The 21,089-nt window shown below is 43.3% G+C and overlaps 1 protein-coding gene across 1 annotated transcript in view; it reads left to right on the plus strand.

Moving 5' to 3' along the window:
- Positions 1 to 20,855, plus strand: part of LOC306758586 (acyl-coenzyme A thioesterase 11-like) — a 30,920-nt gene extending 10,065 nt beyond the window's left edge. Inside the window, exons 10-25 of the mRNA XM_079243913.1 lie at positions 675 to 878; positions 1,122 to 1,191; positions 1,260 to 1,320; positions 1,532 to 1,636; positions 3,479 to 3,614; positions 5,903 to 5,994; positions 8,671 to 8,732; positions 9,039 to 9,158; positions 9,279 to 9,417; positions 12,840 to 12,895; positions 13,119 to 13,185; positions 14,156 to 14,239; positions 14,756 to 14,889; positions 18,825 to 18,992; positions 19,059 to 19,185; positions 19,264 to 20,855. Of these exons, the coding sequence (XP_079100039.1) occupies positions 675 to 878; positions 1,122 to 1,191; positions 1,260 to 1,320; positions 1,532 to 1,636; positions 3,479 to 3,614; positions 5,903 to 5,994; positions 8,671 to 8,732; positions 9,039 to 9,158; positions 9,279 to 9,417; positions 12,840 to 12,895; positions 13,119 to 13,185; positions 14,156 to 14,239; positions 14,756 to 14,889; positions 18,825 to 18,992; positions 19,059 to 19,185; positions 19,264 to 19,464 (1,826 nt within the window). The 3' untranslated portion in view covers positions 19,465 to 20,855. The remainder of the gene's footprint in view (positions 1 to 674; positions 879 to 1,121; positions 1,192 to 1,259; positions 1,321 to 1,531; positions 1,637 to 3,478; positions 3,615 to 5,902; positions 5,995 to 8,670; positions 8,733 to 9,038; positions 9,159 to 9,278; positions 9,418 to 12,839; positions 12,896 to 13,118; positions 13,186 to 14,155; positions 14,240 to 14,755; positions 14,890 to 18,824; positions 18,993 to 19,058; positions 19,186 to 19,263) is intronic.
- Positions 20,856 to 21,089: the final 234 nt, after the last annotated feature.

Consider the following 21,089-nt stretch of genomic DNA (forward strand, 5'->3'; position numbering starts at 1 on the left):
TAGCTGTTTAAACTGCGATACGTGCACGCGCAGACAACATTTCTGACATGTCATGCACATTAATGTTATGGTGAAAACATGTGGGTAGTGTGACCCTGTCAGGTGTGTCAGCTGGACACGTGGACAGGTAAGTTCCTGTCCACTGATGGTGAGACTGGACCATCAGGTGTCTGACTTTCTGCCTGAGCGTTTCTGCAGGAAACTGTCGACATCAAACCACCGCAGCACTTCGTGTATCCACCTTACTGTCATAGAGAACTCTAGAAAATATCAGGAGACTTTATTATCCTTGTAGGGAAATTTAGTTAAAAAAAAAACAAAAAAAAACAGCAGCTGGAGGAAAAGAACATTTCTCAGATGCATCAGTCTGATTTTATACAAGATAACTGGAATAAAATGTAAGTAAAAGCAACATGCATTCTGCTTCTGATGGAGGTTTTCCTGCTGTGTGTGTGTGTGTGTGTGTGTGTGTGTGTGTGTGTGTGTGTGTGTGTGTGCGTGCGTGCGTGTGTGTATTATACATATAAACTAAAATGTTTAATTTGAAACAGTAAAGAACTAAAAGGGAGAAGAGTGCTGTGTAAATGTAGAAGCTCTGCATGTTCAGGAAGATATCTCCTGCTTCATTCATTAGAGATGCTCGGTGACTTTCATCTTGTTTTCTTCTGTCTCAGGAGATACTTTACTCCTCGCTGAAATGAGTTCTGGCGTATCCGCGGACCTGCTGGAGGAGGAGGAGGAGGAGGAGGGGGGGGGGAGTATGAACCCTACAGAAGTGAGGATGAGTCAGATGGTGATGTCCTGCCACTGTAACCATCAGCAGGAGCTGAGTGTGGGACAGCTGCTGAAGTGGATGGACTCCTGTGCCTGTCTCTCTGGTTAGACCTGCAGAGCTCATAATTAAAATACATTTATGTTATTGAACCGGTTCAGATTGTGTTGATCAGATAACCTGTTCCCAAACCTGAGTTCGGTTCTGGAGGTAGAAACTCCGTCAGGTTTGTCTTCTCATGTTTTGGTTTTGCTCCGTAAAGCACCATGAAGTGTTTGAGTTGTAAGCGTATGTTGTAAGCAAAGCTAACCCAGACAGGAAGTGACATAATTCTGCTTCGTACAAGCAGCTGAGAGGCATGCTGGGAGTCCATGTGTCACCGCCTCCATGGACGACATCCACTTTGAACACACCATCAAGTAAGAGGAAGTTCATGTGTGTGCACAGATGGGTCATCCTGAATGTACTAAGTCCTCTGTCTCTGCAGCGCGGGTCAGGTGGTCAACATCAGGGCGAAGGTCAACAGAGCTTTTAACACCAGTATGGAGGTCAGTGAACGCGCCGTCTGGTTTTATTTTAAAGTCTGTTGAAGGTTTTATGATCATTTGAACTAAAGCTGGAAAACAAGAACTGTCTCTGACAATATCTGCTGTCTCTGCCTCCTTTGCTTGTATAGTTTGGGATTTAGAATGAATTATGCTCAGCCTATGAATACAGACACCTTAAATACCAACATTGTCCCCACGTGTTGCGGCTCAGGTGGGCATACAGGTAAGCTGTGAAGACCTGTTCTTCGACCGTCACTGGAGGGTTTGCCATGCCTATGCCACATTCGTTACACAGAGGACAAGCTCGGGAAAAAGAGTAAGTAACATGGGATGTGTGGTATTCCATTATCTTTAATTGATGAATATAATAACTGTCTACATTATGAAGGATTAATAAGTCTAGTTGCTACAGGAGTCAGTGGAGTGGCTCTGGCTGATGTCTGAGTACAGTGACTTACTGTTGTCAACATCAGGAGCCTTTCCAGGAAATTTCAGGCCAAAGCAAGACATGAATTAGGCTGGGGTGACTGATCAATAGATATCACACGAGAATGTCCATTAGTATATTCGTTAACATTGAATAGAAATTAGGGTGGGGAATCCAGGGGTTCTTAGACGTCTCAAAACCAGAAATAACAGCTTTGACCCCGTCAAAAACAAAACTCGCTTGATAATTTTATATTTATAGAAATTATAATAACTTAAAATCAAAGCTTTGATTGGTTTGAAAAAAATGCACAATAATGAAAATGCATAATAATGAAATGATTGCACTCATGGTATCGGAAGTAGGGGTGTAATGGTACATGGATCAGTATTTGGATTTTAGGGACAGAACGTTCGCTTTGGAACAGAGACATACCAAGTTCCCACATGAACGATTAACTCTGCAGCTTCAACCTCTGGCTAGCAGACGTTGTGGAGATATAACATTACGGCTACCGAATATTATGGCTAGAAGGTGTTATGGCAAACGAATGTTATAGATAGATTATGACTAATAAATGTATTGGCTAGTGGACGTGCGGACTAGTGGACATTGTGGCTAGTGGATGTTATGGCTAGCGTACATTATGACTAGCATATGTTTTGGCTAGTGGACAAAAGGACTAGTGAACATAAGGGCTAGTGGACATTATGGATAGCAGATGTTATGGTTAGTGGACATAAGGACTGGTGACCATTATGGCTAGCATACATTATGACTAGCATATGTTCTGGCTAGTAGACATAAGGATTAGAGGATGTTGTAGCTAGTGGATGTTATGGCTAGTGGACATGTGGCTAGTGGATGTTATGTCGAGTGTACATTATGATTAGTAGATATTTTAGCTAGTGGACATAAGGAATAGTGGACTTTATGGCTAGTGGACATTATGGCTAGCAGAAGTTTTGACTCATGGACATAAGACAAGTAGACATCTGGACTAGTGGACATAATGGCTAGCAGAAGTTTTGACTCATGGACATAAGACAAGTAGACATCTGGACTAGTGGACATAATGGCTAGCAGAAGTTTTGACTAGTGGTTAGATAGTTGGGGAAGATGCCGGTTTGCCCTGGCAGACCTAAAACATGTTGTGAGGGTCTGTTTGGAACGTCTGGCAGAGTCTCTTTTCAGAAAGAGCTTTAACTCCCACCTCCAGCTGAGTTTCAACCATGTCCTGAGTGAAGCAGGAGACATTGAGACCAGGTTGACCGTATTCCACGCCTCCATTGTCGAGGAGCCTAACCGTAGCTGTGGTCATAGGTTGTCGGTGTCTGTTGTGTTGGTAATCCCAAACCTGTTAGTAAACACCAGCACAGAGGGATGCCATCAAGCTAAAGGAGTCCTAATGGGACGTTGTGGCCTGTGGGACTCTGGAGGCTGATGGGTATCCGTTGGCGAAGCACTGCACAACTTTGATGTTTGCAGAAACTTGGGGCGTAGGAAGAGTTCAGAGAGGCCATGGAAATCCAATCCTGAACTGGTCTAAAGAGATTCTGGTCAACCATTTGACGGCTCAGGTGGGGGAAGCAGTGCTTTAGCAAAGCTGTGGAATGAGATGACTTTGCATCGGGATGTTGAAGGTCGCTGGAAGGGATCACACTCCTCAGCTTCCCTGATGCGACTAGGGTACAATCTAAATGGTCTATAATAATGTACTTTACTTTCCAGGTGACATTGAGGCCTATTGTTCCTCACACCCAGAAGGAGCTGATTGAATACAGCGTAGCAGCTGAGAGGAGGAGGGTCAGAATGCTACACGATGACATTATCAAAGATTTGCTCTACACTGGTTCTATCCAGCAGGGTGAGCTTGAAGATTTCATGCTTTTTATTTAGTTTATTTAGGGGCTATTTAGTTCAATTTCAGTAGATTTATATTTACATAGAGGCATGTGTATAATTGTGTTTATACAGTTTAATGAACCTCAAAGAAACTTTGGGACATCCAGGAAAAAAAATCAGAAAAAAAAACAACTTGTGAGACTTGCAAGGCTTCTGGGATGTCAGTGATTCATCTGAATGTACAACTGAGTGTCATCTGCATAAAAATGGTCATTTTATAAGTTTGTAAGGATGTCCTTCGGGAATAAAAATTATGAAAATGAGCACATTAATGAGTGAAAACTATATGTAAGTAAAAAAGCCATTACAAGGAAATGGTTGAAAGTAGACTCACCTAATATCGAGGAATCGATGAATATTGAGTTTGAAATTTTACACAATGGAAAATCTTTCACCCTCTAAACAGAAAACAGACAATTTGACCAGATCTGAACGAAATGGGCTGAGTAGGTAAAACCTGCAGGAATTGATTTTATCTGAATCCATCTGATTTGTGGTTCTTACAGTGAAATGATGAAAGCGTCCCTGCTCAACTGTTTGACCTATAAAGTATTATAGAAATGGAAATCAGAGTGAAAAGAGACTTTAAGACATCCATCTTTCATATTTCCTTGTTAGAAGACAGCTGTAGCTTTTTACATCATCTGTTAGTGAATTCCACTACAGCGGCTTTAAAAAGCAGATCATGCGAAGGCTGTAACGTCTACATACCAGTTATAAACAGAGACTATTCTGGTCCATCGGACAGAACTGGCAGGACGATGGTGGACTAAATCCACTCGCCATGCAGGAGCTGTTTAGGATCTTATACTACACAAACTGGTGTGATATTTTCAAAGCTCAGTCGGTTGTTTCTGTAGAATCTGACCATGATGGTACTTTAATCAAGGATTTTACAGCTTGTTTATGTAGTGATTATAGAGTTCTGATGGTGGATTCACTGGCCTGCCCCCAACAGTTGGTGCAGTAGGAAAAATGTAAAAAAACAAAAACGTACACAAATAATTTGGCCAAATGGAGAGATGACTGAATAAGATCATATTTAATGGTTTTTGTTATTTTCATGATGTGTTTCTGGAAGTTAAGAATCTAAAGTGAGACCAAGATACTTAAATTCAGCGACTGCCAATAGATTCATTTCTAGTGAAAAAGTCTGCGGTAGGAATCTGAGCTCTGGTTTCTCTTTTTGCCTTGCTATATTCAAGGTAAGACGAGATAAATACGTGTTTTTCAGCTGCCAGCTGAGCAGTCTTTACATGTGTGAATAAAACGCATCATCAGCGTATAGTTGTACTTCTGCTCCACGACGGCGTTGTGCAACATCTAAAGTAAAGGTTCTAACACAGATCCTTGGAATATTCTAGTGTCAGTGTTGTGCAAGTTTTCTGCTTTTCATCACCTAGAAGGTTCCTCTCATTTCAGTATCTTTTAGGTTAGAAGCGAGAGAGAAAGACTGGACTTGAGCAAGAAAAGAAATGAAAGTGTTATTCTGGACCTAAAATGCTACTAGTCAGAATAGATCTGCAGGTGGAACAGATGTGTGGACAAAAACAGGTCATTTCTTTAGCATCTTCTGTCTTCCCTAAATTTAAAGCAAGAAAAGAAAACTACAAAATGTAGAAATATCAACAATAACTCTGGACAGATACCCTTCTCTCATCAGAAAATCATTAAAATGAACTTCTGACTTCTTTTTCAGCGCAAATGGATAAAACTTGCACAGAAGTTTCATTTTTATTTATTTCAGTCCATAAATTTCCTCCAAACAGTCATGCAAGGTGTTGGAAGTGGAGCTTCAGGACTGCAGTGCTGCGGAGCGCTCCTGGTGTGCAGTGCATTGTGGGTACTGTAGTGGGTGGTAGGTGTAGCGTTGGGGAAATGTAGGCAGACTTTCATAATGTGAACGAGACATGTTTTGTTCAAAAGAACTTGATAAGTACCTGAGGGTAGATTTGATCTGCCGTAAAACGAGAGGCCATCCAACGTACAAAACACAACAGACACAAAAAACACTAAAAATATAAACACAAAGAAGTGGGTACTTTCAGAGAGATCAACCCATTCATGTCAACACGACCCATTCTGCTCCACATGCATCTTTTCCTCAAACACGCTGCAGACATGGAAGTCATGAAAATAAATGTGCAACAGGCTGAATCAGTGTTTCACAGCAGAGTTTGTGATGCTTTTTGGACCAAAATATTCAAATATTCTGTGTTTTAACGTGAAACGTGTGTGTTTGTGTGTCAGGCGACAGCTCAACAGGAAGTGATGCGAAGGCAGCAGAGAAGACCAAGGTGGAGAGTGTCGAACTGGTTCTACCGCCACATGCCAATCATCAGGTTAGTGAGGCAGGTTGTGGTTGTAGACGCTCAGCTCTTCAGCCTGCTTCTTGTCTTTATTTTAGTCACCAGTAAAAAGGCAGGGGCACCTTTCTTTACCTGCTTTGGTGTTTGTCTCACTTTGAGCTCCTGCCTGCAGTTCATCATGACCATAGACTGTATATAAAGAGATGGGCGGAGCCTCCGTGACGTCATCCGTAGGTTTCTGAAGAGCTGAATTGAAGCTCGGTGGGCGGTTCCTACCATCACCATCTTGGCAGGGGCATGCGTGTCGTCTCGCCCGGAAAATACAAATATGGACAAAGAGGCGGAGCTGAGAGGGGGGCTGTGAGCGTCATGGTGGATGATTGACATCGAGTGATCTCCGAGCTTTCTGTAGCTAAGAGCTAACCGAGCTAACCCGGAGATAACAGGAGCTAACCAGCTAACGGATGTAAGCGGGCTAAAACTAAAGATTTAAATTGCAATTACAATCTCCACCGATGATATTAGGCTGGCAGTGAAGATAAGGTTACAAAGAAATTTTCAAAAAACTTTTGGCTTGTCCTCATTAGGACCACATATGCTAACCAAATTCAATGCGAGAGATAAAATCCTACCCTGAGAGATCAGGAACCTTCTCTGGTCGTCATGAATAGTGTTCATAAGTTGAAAAGGGATTGGTAGCATGTATAATTTGACCAGGTCACCTACATTTTACTAATTTAATTTCGGCAACTATAATATAATATATATATATTAGAGTGTAGGTTTTTAAGTCTGTTCATTACCTGTTAACTTATTGAGTCCCCTGAAATTCCAGCCTGTAAATCTTAAATCATAGTTTCCATGTTGCTTTAAGTGCAATGAAACTTTTATTGTTGATCACACGCGTTACAACAGTTCTTTTACAACAGTAAAAGAATAAAACAACTAAAATATTAAAAACTAAATCAGGCATATAGAAACACTTAATCTTTGAAGTCCCACCCCCTCCCCATATTTAGACTGAATGATAAAGACCACACTAAGGAGGAGTGATTCACCTGTAGGGACGTCTAACTGCGCCCCCCTCCCCCCACACACCTGCATCCCAGCCTGAATAATCACACACTAAATATCCTGAAAAAATAAAAAGTGCTTATAAAACTAACTTAACGGAACCAGTATGAAACTACTATGCACTCATATTATTATTTCCACGTTATCAAGTTTTACCCCGAAGCCATCAAGAGTACCTATCTTGGTGTTAATCGGGATGACAGCTGTCCGGAGTGACTGCAGTTCATTTAGCACTGCAGCAAGATCTGTCTGTTGGCTAGTCGCATTGTTAGCATCATCAGCTACTCTAGTAGTTTTTGGTCTCTGAGAACCTCGGGATCTAGAGTTGTTTGTTTAAACAAACAAAAGTGTTTCTGACGAGGGCTTGGTGGACTTTTAGCAGGGCTGTGACCAGGGCTGGATTAAAAGTGCACAGACTCCTGGGCCTAGAGTGTTCCAGGGGCCCCCTTCCCCACCACAACATTGTGAAAATTGTGAATTACACACTGTGAAACGACATTTATAACATCTCTCAGCCAGTGGTACCAATAACAAGACACTAGACACTGTGGGGTAACTATCTGGCTTTTATGTAAATTTAGTTTAATCTCTAAACTGCTGGTGTTTGCCCCTCATGGGCCCCAAGTGGAAGTGGGCCCCTGGGCCTGTGCCTATAATGCCCATTGGATAATCCGGCCTTGGTTGTGAGGAGCTCCCACCCCAAACTGCCATCTTGATCCAGTAGCTCCACAGCACCCCTAGTTTCTATACTTATAGCATATTTAGTAAGTTTTGTTCCAAAAAAACCCCATTTGTCATAAAATGTTTACCAAGTGGGATCATGGTGGGACAGTTCTAGACTCTGTGTCGTGCATTAAAACTGTGAAATGTATGGCTCCTCCTTGTTTAATCCCTACAACTTGGATGGTATTTGTTTGCTGCTTCTCTCATGACTTAAAGCGAAGTCGTGTCATCACAACAGTTTAACAACACTAAGGAAATGATTTATTTAATCATCACTTAACACAGATCCCTTAAAAGATTAAAAATTGACATTAAAAAGACATAAATCAATGTAAGAAATGCATGTATTTTTAATATAAAAGTTTCCCTATATATTTATGTGTGTATTTATTAACTTTTCATCCATTAATTGGCCATATATGGTATTTATATTGGGTTGTAAAACTACGGCATATAAATAAATGATCCTGCTTTTCTGAATCATGCTGATAGATGTCGGACATCCCACCTTTGCAAGTAAACACTCGCTGACACATTGTTTGCCTTGCAAACATCTTCACTGAGGCTGCCTTCTCACGTCTGTTTTGCAGCGTTTTTGATTCTGAGGAGTAGAGTTCCAGGTACAGTAGACATTCTTAAAAGCTTCTGAGGAGCGCGGATGAGTAAGGTCTGATTCTTTACTGCCCAGATGGCGCAGATGGGAGGGGGCGGGGCCTGTGATTCTGTGTTTTATACGGAACAAAGTGCGTCCCATGCTGGTTCAATCCAGGATGCAACATTTATTTGTCAATTAAAGAACGATTCCATATTTACCATTTTTGATCAGTTCAAAGCCTTTTGCTCGTCATGCTGTTGTTGCTAATGCGAATGCTTTAAGCTAATGTTTCATCACAGTGTCCATGTTGTGTTTAGGTAAATACGTTTGGTGGACAGATTATGGCCTGGATGGTGAATGTAGCTACAATTGCTGCCAGGTAAACTCCCTCATAAAGTACCTGTGCATGAACACACCTGGTTGTAGGACGTGAATTTGTTTCTGTCCAGATGGCTAGGCTAACATCTCTGCTAACAAGACTGGTAACTTATATGTTTTAGTTTGTTTTGAAGTACAAATAGTAACAGAAGAAGAGCAGCTGGTGGAGATTGCAGTTGTCTTCTGTGATTTTCACCGTTTCATGAACTAAATGATAATTTTAATGACTAGAAATGATCCGATGGAATCCCACCATCAGCGTTTCATGAAGAACAAACTCTTGTTTGCTCTTTCTACCTCGCCCCAGCCGTCTGTGTCAGGCTCATCCGACTCTTCGGACCATCGACATGTTCACCTTCCGAGGACCCTCTCAGGTTGGAGACAGGCTGCTGCTGAGGGCTATCGTCAACAACGCCTTCAAAAACAGGTTTGTTCATCAGCGTCTCTGAGGTACAGAAAATAAACGCAGAGAAGCTCGACTGTGGGGGCGGGGGGGGTTGGTGTTGCAGAGAGGGAGATGAAACCAGAGCGGATTTCTTCCTCGTAGTATGGAGGTGGGGGTCCGTGCTGAGGCCTACCAGGAGGAGGGGCCTAACCGACACATAAACTCCGCCTTCATGACCTTCGAGGTGCTCGACGACAGCGGGAAGCTGCGTACGCTCCCACGGATACGACCAGAACCCTCGGTGAGTAAATATAAAGTAAATATACTATTATATAGATATAATCACATGTTACACTCTATGTGACATGTACTCATATGGTACTTCTACATTTGAGATACTAAGTCATACCCCAAACGACACACCGGGAGGCAACGTGGGGTTCAGGATACTATAGCATGCAGTCAGGGGAAGCCAGGAATTGAAAGATTTGATTTTAAATAATAAATTGTAGTGATGAAGAAAATAAACATAATGAGATTAAATAAATCTTTGTCAAATGTTAAAATAATTAAACTACAAATTCATAAAAGATTAATCACAATTATTAAATGGAATTAAAACATATACATAAAAGTAATTTAATAAAATACTAAAACATAACCTGCATTAAACCAGTAAAATATCACAACAAAACATCATCACAAGCAGCAGCAGTATCATCATGACATCATGACCTCCGATTGGCTGCCTTGATCATGTGACTCAGAAGGAACGCTGTTTTTTTGCAAACAACACACACTTCACAATCATTCATAAGCTGGGAGGGAGGGGGTGACAATGGGGTCCTGCCACGCCCCTATTTCTGGGGCTGTGCCGGAGGAGTTTGGGCGGGGGAGTGGTGCTGTTCAGGGGGCCTGGGTCTGGGCTGGCCTGGCGGGGGTGGGACTGCTGCTGGCCCTGGGTGGTGCTGGATCGGCTGCATGTGTGGAGTGGTGGGGGGGCGTTGACAGGGGTGGGGGGTAGTTGTGGGGCCCTGATCGGGGCCCTCCTATCCCCTGCTCCCCCGGGGGTATCTCACAGGGGACACGTTGGGAAAGAAAGGTGAGGGCGTGCATGAGCCAATGGATGAAGTGGTGACTGAATGTTAGGGTAGAGGGGGGGTGGGGGGATCAGGGTGAAAGAATTTAGGAAAGTGGATGGCTGCTGGGATAGGAGGAAGGGGGGGTGTATGCAGATGGGTGGGGGTGTGTATGTGGGGTTATGTTGGTGGTACAGGGAAGTGATGGGGTGGGTGTACAATGAGGAGTGTGAATGTGGATAGAGGGGTGTAGGGAGGTGTGTGTGTGTGTAGAGTGGGGTATGCGTGTATGGAAGAATGGGTGATTATAGAGGGAGCAGGGATGTGTGTGTGAGGGGGTGTGTGTGTATAAAGAACGGGGGTAGGAGAGTGTGAGTTTGAGTGTGTGTCAGAGAATGGGTGGATAGGGTGTGTTTAAGGAGGAAGTGTGGATGCGTGTGGGTAGGTGGGTGGGTGCATGTGTGTGTGTGTGTGTGTGCGTGTGTGTGGAGGGTGTTGGTGCTCGGGGAGCGCTGCTGGTCCACTGGGGTGCGGCCTGGCTGCCGCTCGGTGGCGGTCTGGGGATCCCGGCCCTCCGTCGGTGTGGGCTGGGCCCTCTGCCTGCGGGGGTGGGGGGTTGCTTCTGGGCTCTTGGGGCTGTGGGGCCCGCGCTCTGTCTGCCCTGGGGGGCCGGTGCCCGGCAGGGCCGGTCCTCGCTGGTCCGGGCCTGCTGGGGCCTGTTCCCCCTGACTGCGGGGGACTCTGGCTGGGACCCCCCTCTGCCTCCTCCTGGGTCGGTGCATGGCTGGCTCCGGGGTGGGGCGGTTGGGGTCTGCGCCTGGGGGTGGCTGCTGATGGCCCGGGTCTCGGGGGTACTCCTGGCGTGCCTCTTGCCTTTGTGTGGGAGGGGTCACACTGGCATGATCACCTTTTCCGGAACACGTTCCACTCTGCATGTTCTGCATGTGACACAGTCACCGAGTCGTCTGCAGGTTTATATATATATATATATATATATATATATATATATATATATATATATATATATATATATATATATATATATATATATATATATATATATAAAATGTGTGTGTGTGTGTGTATATGTGTGTGTGTGTGTGTATATATATGTGTGTATATGTATACATCTGTAGGTTGTTTTTTTCTTTTTGTTTTTGGGTTATTTTTTAGTTGTTTTTTTTCTCTCCCTTTATCTCTTTCAATTTTCTTATGAGGTGTTTTTTCTCCTTTCTCTTTCTGTCTTTCGTCTGTCCTCTCTGGTCCAGCAGTACAAACTCTACAATTCAAACAATAATACAAAATAAATATAGAAATAAAATAAAAATTCAGAAAGTCAAGGGGATCATTATATCTATAAAGCTTCCCTTGGCAGAGAAAATTTGCTCAGCAGAACATCCAGACCATCATTCTGCTGCCTAAATGCTGGACAAGACAAAAAAAAAAAAAAATGCTGTTTCTGGGCTTCACACATGGTTTTATTACCTCAAAGTGAAAACAAAATGTCATGTTTTGTATCAAAGAGCCGCATCTTGATACTCAAAAAAAGTATTGAAACCGATATTTTGACTGGCTGATGCTGAAGTATTGACATAAGCCTCTTTCCCACTGTAGGAACCATTTGACGTTCCTGTAACCTTTTCAGTTCTTTGGCGCATTCGGACAGATCGGAACTTAGGGACCATGCCCCTGAGTTCCTATAACCATTTCAGCGCCTACTCAACTTCCGGGTCTTTCCTTAGTTCTGTAGGAACGCATCTGACGAAGCAGGCTGACGTAGGTGATAGCTACGCCCTCGCGCTGAGCGCCGCTACTTAATTTCCGCATCGTCAGACCCCGCCATTTTTAAAAACCACTGTTTACGGAAGCATGGAGAACGCAGCTGATAAGTGGACGGACGACGAAGTCAGAGCCCTGCTGGCCGTTTTTTCAGCCGAGGAAATCCAGAGGGGGTTCGAAAGCACACAAAGAACACGATGGCCTTGTCGCTCTCCATTTTTGCTCCTTTGTGGTGTTTTCCTCTTCGCGGTTTGTTTTGTTGCTGAGTGGCGCTAAAATAACACGTCACTGTCGCAGATGGTTGCGTCAGATCGGTAGCGATCGGGTCTCCGACTCATGTCCGAATGCAAAGTGACACGGTTCTCTGGCGAAGGACAGTTCTTAGAACGCTATTAGTTCTCAGAACGCAGTTCTTAGAACGTCTCTGTCCGAATGAGACTGTAGTTCAGGTCTTCAGACGTCCGGAGGTCGAATTAAACAAACAAAACCTGATTGTCGTTGTATTGAATCATCTCCAGCAGACCTGCAGAAACTTTTCCTCCTTTCATCTCCTTTCATCCCCACGTGCCTTGAACTGAGAAAGGTTTCTGTGCAACATGAGGAAACAAAGCTTTACACGTGACCTGGTGGAGAAAGTGGAGTCATGAGTTCATTCATCATCTTGGTCACGCGAGGTGTGAAAGCTCGATCAAAGACCGGAGCCGTAAACGTGATTTATGATGCTGATAAAAACCCCTCGCTGCCCTTCGACCCCAGAAGCCACCTTTGTTCTGCTGACGGAGCTCTTATCCATGTGCTTACTGCAGGTTAATATAAAGAAAGCAAGTTGTTTATTTTCCTCCTCCATGTTTCCTTTCACTCACAGGAAGGTGAGAGGAGGTTCCAAGAGGCCATCGCCAGGAAAAAGATCCGGCTGGACAGGTGACATGTTCCCTACAGGAAGTGCTTTTCTGGGAGTGTGTGTTGATAGCGTGAGATAAAGAATTTCCCTCGTGAAGATGAAAAAGTGTTTGTTTGTCTGTTTGGACAGAAAAAGTGTTTATTTGTTTGTCTGATTGGACTGAAGATGAAAGGAAAGACGGAAACTGCAGAAAGTGTAATGAAGCTTGTATGAGTCAGAGACGATTTTCTCTTTGTGTTTCAGGAAGTACATTATTTCCCGCAAGCAGAGCGAGGTTCCTCTGTCCGTCCCCTGGGACCCCAGGAACCAGGTGAAGTCCGGACCCTCAGAACAGATCCAGTTCTAGATCAGGATCAAGAACAGACAGCTAGTTCGCATCCAAATTCAGCCTTTACCCACTCCACTATCCACTGTCCACACCAATCAGCAACCTCCGGGAGTTAAGAGTGAAGCCCATGCAGAAATGTATAAAACTGCAGTTCCCCCTTCATCCACTAGGGGCTGCAAAGCAGAGCAAATCCCCATAGACTCCCATGTTAAAAAGACCAACTTCACAGCAGAAATAAACATGTTTACAGCAGAATAAACATGTTTACAGCCTGGTAAAAAAATCCATTTTAGGTTTAATAGGTCAGGTTTACCTTCAGGAAAACTGTGGGGGGAGTGAATTTTTTTTCTAACTCGCCCGTTTAAAAGTAATTTAATCTGGAAGTTCAGCATATTTAGGGGCGTGTCCTTTTGATTGACAGGTACCCGATCTCCCGCTTCAAGTCAGAAGAACGTAGAACAACCGTGGTTTTTAGCCGGTTAACAACGTGACTTAGCTTTAGCCCGCTTACCTCTGTTAGCTGGTTAGCTCCTGTTATCTCCGGGTTAGCTCGGTTAGCTGTTAGCTACAGAAAGCTCGGAGTTCGCTTGATGTCAATCATCCACCATGACGCTCACAGCCCCCCTCTCAGCTCCACCTCTTTGCCCATATTTGTATTTTCCGGGCGAGACGACACACATGCCCCTGCCAAGATGGTGATGGTAGGAACCGCCCACCGAGCTTCAATTCAGCTCTTCAGAAACCTACGGGTGACGTCACGGAGACTCCGCCAACTTTTATATACAGTCTATGGTCCACACCCGCTCCACTGTTTAATGGTTGTTGCCTTTTTTCACATCACAAAGGCTGCAATAGATTTGTGACCTGTTTATGGTGTACCTGGTTATTTCTGCTGACAGAGTTTCTACACGCCGCTATATTGCGTCTGGTGTGTGTGTGTGTGTGTGTGTAGGTATATCTCAGCTACAACAACGTGTCGGCTCTGAAGATGCTGGCAGCGAAGAACAACTGGCGTCTCAGCACTGAAAGGAAGGAGGTCAGAACTGGTTTCTTTCTCCCCTACGTATGTAAACGAGGACATCTGTGATCCGCCACCGTCCCCAGACTTCCATGCATCGTTTACTCTGCCATGGTTGTTCAGTCTGGATGAACAGACTGAACATGTGGATGCAGAGGTCACTTCCACATTCTCAGAGTGGTTGTTTGCATTAAGGTTTCCAACGTCCAAAAACACCAGAAGAAGAAGAGAACCACACTGTTTGTTGCTGTTCTCAGCTTCTTCCTCAGATGCTTTTTATTTGGCGGTTTTTGCATCGTTTTCTTCCTGTCCCTCTTCTTCTTTGTTCTTTCCTCCTGCACTGCCCCCAGTGGCTTCCACTGGTATTGCTCCGTTTTGTGTGTAAAGTGATGGATAACTGAGCCCCGGTAAAATGGACCAAACTATCTTTGTAACCGATGCAGGAGACGGAGGAATCTGTCCATCTGTCTGCGTGTCTGTCTTCTGCGTCCTGCATAAAAGGACAAAAAGTTTGATCACGTCTTTGTTTTTCAGGTTCGTCTTTACACGCTGGAGCAGAAGTCCATGTTGAGTTTCAGAGTGGAAGCAGAGGTGGACGTTGCTGCAGAGCGAGCGTATTTTCTGCTGGCGGACCTGAAGAACAGAACCAGCTGGGACACACATTATAAGTAAAGCACACGCACACACAGTGGAAGGCGGCGCTGGTTTTGGTCCGACGCTCGTAACGGTGCTCCTCCAGATGGCTGGTTGTGGACACAAATGGTTTCTGCCGACCTCTCTGATTGGTTAGAGATACTAGAACTCTGATTGGGTTTGACCTGCAGTTCACCATTCATGCACAGCAGCGGAAAAAGACGCTTAAAAATGTCTCAAATGTGATGGAGAAATATTTTTAATGACTTTTAGGGTTGTTAATATTTTGTGACTGTACCAAAGAAATCACACTTGAAGACTTAAGAGTGATGTAATATTTTATAAATGCTGCTGGGTCTGGACCAGCATGTTCTTGTTCAGGACCATAACCCTCTGATATAATATATTATTAACTGTAAGTATTGTTATTGTTATATTTTATTGACCTTTATTTAACAGGGAAAAGCCATACTGAGATTTGCATCTCTTCTGCAGGTGAGATCTGACCAAGAACAGCAGCAAATACTTCCAGATACAACAAACATCACAAATTAAATATTTCACCTAAATACAGAAAATGAAACATTTTAGGATAAATTCAACAACTTTCATACACAGTAGCACCTAGAAACACACACAGGAAGACAACAACAGCTTTCAGTCTGGGTTTTGAAACTGCTGGGATGAATTGGGCCAACTTTAGGTGTTTTGCAGTGTTTTCCGTGAAGCAGAGTAACTAACAGCCTTTTGTCGTCACGTGTGGAAAATCAAACAGAATGGAGCTTTGTGACGGCTGTCACTTGTTAAGTTAATATGGTGCCAAGGTAAGATGGCAGTTGAGCTAATGCTGGTTTATACAGAAAGACATGAAGGTGAATCAGGAGGCAATGTCCAGTCTGCTAACTGGTTCAGAGTGGAACCGGGTTGTCGATGACCCTCTGGGCTCCAGGGATTAGTTTTGTGTAATGGATGCAGGCAGGACTTTGGAGCATACAGGTAAAGAATATTATCCAGCAATGGCAAAAAGCACCAGGTTTCACCAGAAACAGGTTTCTTCTGGCCTGGAAAGAAATCTGAGAAAGTGGGAGCTGGTTCCATAAGAAAGGAGCCTGATAGCTAAAGGCCCTTCCTCCCATAGTACTCTTTGAGACTCTGGGAACCACCAGTAAACCTGCAGTCTGAGAGCCAAGTGCTCTATTTGGATTATATGGAACTATAAGATCTTTTATGTACAATGGAGCTTGGTCATGGAGAGCTTTATATGTGAGGAGAAGGATTTTAAACTTTATCCTGGATTTAACAGGGAGCCAGTGTAGAGAGGCTAAAACTGGTGAAACATGATCTCTCCTGCTAGTCCTCATCAGAACCCTCGCTGCAGCATTTTGGATCAGATGGAGACTTTTCAGGGCATATTTGGGACAACCCATTAATAAGGAATTGCAGTAATCCAGTCTGGAAGTAATAAATGCATGGACTCATTTTACTGCATTTTTCTGAGACAAGATGCTCCTAATTTTTGCAATATTACGCAGGTGGAAGAAGGCGGTTCTAGAAACCTGTTTTAAATGTGAGCTAAAAGACAAGTCCTGGTCAATAATGACTCCAAGATTTCTCACAGTGGTGCTGGAGGCCAGATTAATGCCATACAGATTATTTACATTACTGGATCATTTTGTTCTTAAGTTTTTCAGCCTGAAGATAACGACCTCTGTCTTGTCTGAGTTTAAAAGGAGAAAATTCAGTCATCCAGGTCTTGATGTCTGTAAGACATCTTTGTAATCTAAGAAACTGATTGGTTTCATCTGGTTTCCTGGAGAGGTAGATCTGTGTGTCATCCGCATAGCAATTAAAATTTATACCATGCTGCCTGATGATATTTCCTAAGGGAAGCATGTATGATGTGAGAAGTATTGGTCCAAGTACAGAACCCTGAGGAACTCCATGACTTACCCTGGTGTGTGAGGAAGACTCATCATTTACATTTACAAACTGAAATCTATCAGATAAATATGACTGGAGCCAGTCTAATGCGGTCCCTTTAATCCCAATAACATGTTCCAGCCTCTGTAGCAGAATATTGTGATCAATAGTGTCGAATGCAGCACTGAGATCTAAAAGAACGAGTCCAGACAGAAGTCCTTTATCTGAGGCCATGAGAAGATCATTAGACTTTCACCAGTGCTGTCTCTGTGCTATGGTGAGGTCTAAATCCTGACTGAAATTCTTTTATACAGATTGTTTCTGCTCAGATAGGAACATAGTTGGGTTGAAACTGTTTTCTCCAGAATTTTAGACCAGAAGGGGAGATTAGATATTGGTCTATAATTAGCTAAAACTCCTGGATCCAGAGTTGGTTTTTTAAGGAATGGTTTAATTACAACTGTCTTAAAATATTGAGGTACATATCATATTAATAGATGTGATGGAGATGTGTGACTCCATCACCAAGTATTGCTTTATAGTTTATAGAGGTATATGATGACAATAAGTAAGCGCACTGATCAATTGTTTATTAAAAATGTACAAAATCAAATGTTGATAGGTGTTTGTGGAGGGGGACTGGCCATCCTTCCTCTGTGAAGAGAATTTTAATTAGCATTGTTTGATTGGAAACTTTCTATACATTTGTTTTTTGTTATAGTTTCAAGTGTGTAAATCTAAATGCTCAGCAGCTAAAGTTACTACTTACCTCTTGTCTTCTTGCCAGAGCACAGGAGCTAAAAGAGGGAAGTAGGCCCACCTACCTGCTTAAGAACTGCAGGATTGTACCATGTTAACTAGGAGGGGGATGTAGAGCAAATATAATTAGTTTTATGCATAGAATGAGGTTAGATAGTCACTGATTGATGTGTATATATAGAGAGAGATGTAAACATGTAAATATTTATGCTTTGTTGTGTTTGATGCTTTTAAATATGTGTTAGTATTTTGTGGTTTTGTTATTGTAGCCCCACCTTAATGGGTTGATCTCTTAAGGTTTGGCAGCAAGAGAGAATAAAAGCCAGCTGTTACTTTGTGAAATGTGATATTGGTCAATGTCTGTATGGAATAAAGAGTGGTACTCATTTTTTTGGACTATAAAGCAGTCTCACACCTTTTCATATCAATCATATGACCGACGGCTAACTGACAATAGAGATGAATTTATCAGGTCCAGTACAGATGTATTGATTAAGAAACTTATTTATTTGAATAATCTGGTTGGGATGGGGTCTAAAACACAGGTTGAAGGTTTACATGAAGCTATTATGTTGGTTCACTCGGAGAGCTGTACAGGCAAGAAACGGTCCAAATGACAATCAGCTTCTAAAGACGTCTCTAAGGCTGCTGCAGATGAAATAGTATTAGTAGTGTTGTTGCTGGAGGATCTAAACAGCTTATAATTTACTAAGTCTGAGTAAAGGATTCACTCTGTGTTCTGGTTCGGTCAAAGTGCAATTTTTCATCTGTTTTTATTTTAGAGACTAAAAGTCCATCAATGCTGCCTTACGTATGTAAACGTGGATGTCTGTTTCAAATGTTGTCTTACGTTCTGTGCATCTTTAACGTTGCCATGGTAGTTGAGTCAGATCATCCACCAGTGGAGATGAAGACGACAAAAACCATGAAGATATTTTTTCTGTTCACAATTTTTTTCCAGTGCTTCCATCTAGCGGTTTCTGCGTTGACTTGTTCCTCTTCTTCTTCTTCTCTGGTTGGTTTCATTCTCTGGTTGTGTGCCAGTTATACAACTCAACACTGCCCCCGGTGGTTTCCGCTGGTATTGCTCCGTTTTCTGTGTTAAGTGACTGATAGCTAAGCTGCTTGAAAGTGGACCAAATTATGTACATAACCAACGCAGAAGATGGATGAAATTGTCTGTGTGTCCGTTTTCTACAATCTGCATAAATGGGCCTTAAAACTGGTCACCAATTTAATAAAAACTAGTTTTAAACCATTGTCTCTGCGCTTTGTGTCCTTTTAAAACCAGGAAATGTGAGCTCATCCAGCGTGTGGATGATGATGACTTTATTTACCGGGTGGTGACTCCGTCGGTACATCAAGGTGCAATGGGCTCCCCCACCTCAGCCAATCAGGGAGAAGGGATTCTGCAGGATTTCATTCTGTTGGCGTCTAAGAGGAAGCCATGTGGCAGCGGGTGAGTAGCGTCTGGAAGTTTCTAATCCATCTGTCCTGCATGATTTACAGAATTTTTCTTCTTCAGAGATCCGTACGTCATCGCGTTGCGTTCGGTGACCCTCCCCACTCATCCTCCCTTGGAGGAATATAACAGAGGGGAGGTCCTGTGTGCTGGATTTACCATTCTGGAGACTAAAAGCAACATGTCGCTGGTGAGACAAAAACTCTTTTAGTCTTTTTAACATCCAGTCTTTAAAAAATCTGAGCCCCCTTTTTCTTTCTTGTTTTAGATCAGTTACTACAACCAGGCGTCTCCAGAGGTTCTGCCCTACATCTCCACCGATATCGCCGGCCTCTCCTCCTCCTTCTATCACACCTTCTGCTCCTGCAGCCACTACCTGACCAGGAACAAGCTGCCGTCGGATTCTGAGGTGAAGGCCGAGGAGGCCGACAGCTCGCTGGCGAAGGCGCTGCACAGCACCAAGCTGTGAACGCCACACCGCGCTTCAGGGGCAACGTTTGTTTGCAACATGAGGGTTTTTTTACAGCAGGTTTATTTTTATGTAAAACAAAGGAAGGCTGTAGTCCTGAATTTACACTGATGGTCCATTTCTGCTCAACACAGCAGATGCACAGACAGTTTCTTACATCTTCTGAGTCGTAACTAATTTGGTCAGTTTTCAAGGAACTTAACTGTCCGGTACTTGATGCAGAAAACGGAGCAATACCATAAAAAAATCACGGGGGCAGTGTTGAGTTGTATAGCTGACCCACAACAAGAAAAAAGAAACAATCGAGAGAAGAAGAAAGGGAACGGGAAGGAGACGACCCAGAGACCACAAAATTATAAACACCAATAGAAGGAGTGGAGAATAGCAAAAATCTTGTTTTTGTCTTTTTCTTCCGGTGTTTTTGGACGTTGTTAATAACTTGATAGCAGTGCGTTACCGCTGTCAACCGGTGTAAGAACTCTGAACTCGTCACAACCCACCAGTGGATGAGCTGACTTTACAACCATGGCAATATAAAAAACGTACGGAAATAAGAGGACAGCGATGCATGACAACGTTTGAAACAGACGTCCAAGTTTACGTACGTACGGCAGCAGAAATGGACCTTCAGAGTGGATTAACACCAGGGTAGTCTGCCAGCTTAAGTCCAACTGGAGACTCTATCAGACTTGGTTAAAAAAGGGACTCGATCATACTTGGGACTTGGTCCAACTGGGGACTCGATCAGACTTGGTCCAACTGGAGACTTGATTAGACTTGGGACTTGGTCCAACTGGGGACTCGATCAGACTTGGGACTTGGTCCAACTGGGGACTTGATAAGACTTGGGATTTGGTCCAACTGGGGACTCGATCAGACTTGGGATTTGGTCCAACTGGAGACTCGATCAGACTTGGGATTTGGTCCAACTGGGGACTCGATCAGACTTGGGATTTGGTCCAACTGGAGACTCGATCAGACTTGGGACTTGGTCCAACTGGAGACTCGATCAGACTTGGGATTTGGTCCAACTGGGGACTTGATCAGACTTGGGACTTGGTCCAACAAGGGACTCGATCAGACTTGGTCCAACTGGAGACTGGGCGATGCGACATCAAGAATTACCAAAGGAAAAGACATAACCAACGAAGAAGAAAGCTTGTTCTTCTATTGATTCAAAGCAGAACAGCTTTGTTTGGTTGCAAGTGGAGCCGGGCGGACTGAGCAGCTTCGGACTGGGATGAGTTTGTGTGTTGAAGCCCCAACGAAGCCCCTTTCCCAGCAGTCGGACTGGGATTAGAATGAAGCCGGTGTGAATGCAGGCAGCAGGTTGTGAGATGTAACACTACCATCAGTTTGTTCTGAGAAATAAAACAGGTTTACAGTCTTTATTTACTGCTTTGTCTTCACTGTTGATGTGCTTCCTGTCCTCTGGCGATGCAGACATCATGTCCCAAAGTGATGATAAATAAATACATGGACCGATTCTTCCCCCCAAATGTTTAATATATTTTAATTTATTTATTTACACATATTTTTTAGGTTTATTAAAGTTAGTTTTGTTTGACAGTAAATGTTTTAGCATCATTGCTAATCAAGCAGAAAAGCAGGTTTTCAGCAACATG

The sequence above is a fragment of the Telmatherina bonti genome, assembly GCF_933228915.1.
Source record: "Telmatherina bonti genome assembly, chromosome: 7".
NCBI lineage: Eukaryota > Metazoa > Chordata > Actinopteri > Atheriniformes > Telmatherinidae > Telmatherina > Telmatherina bonti.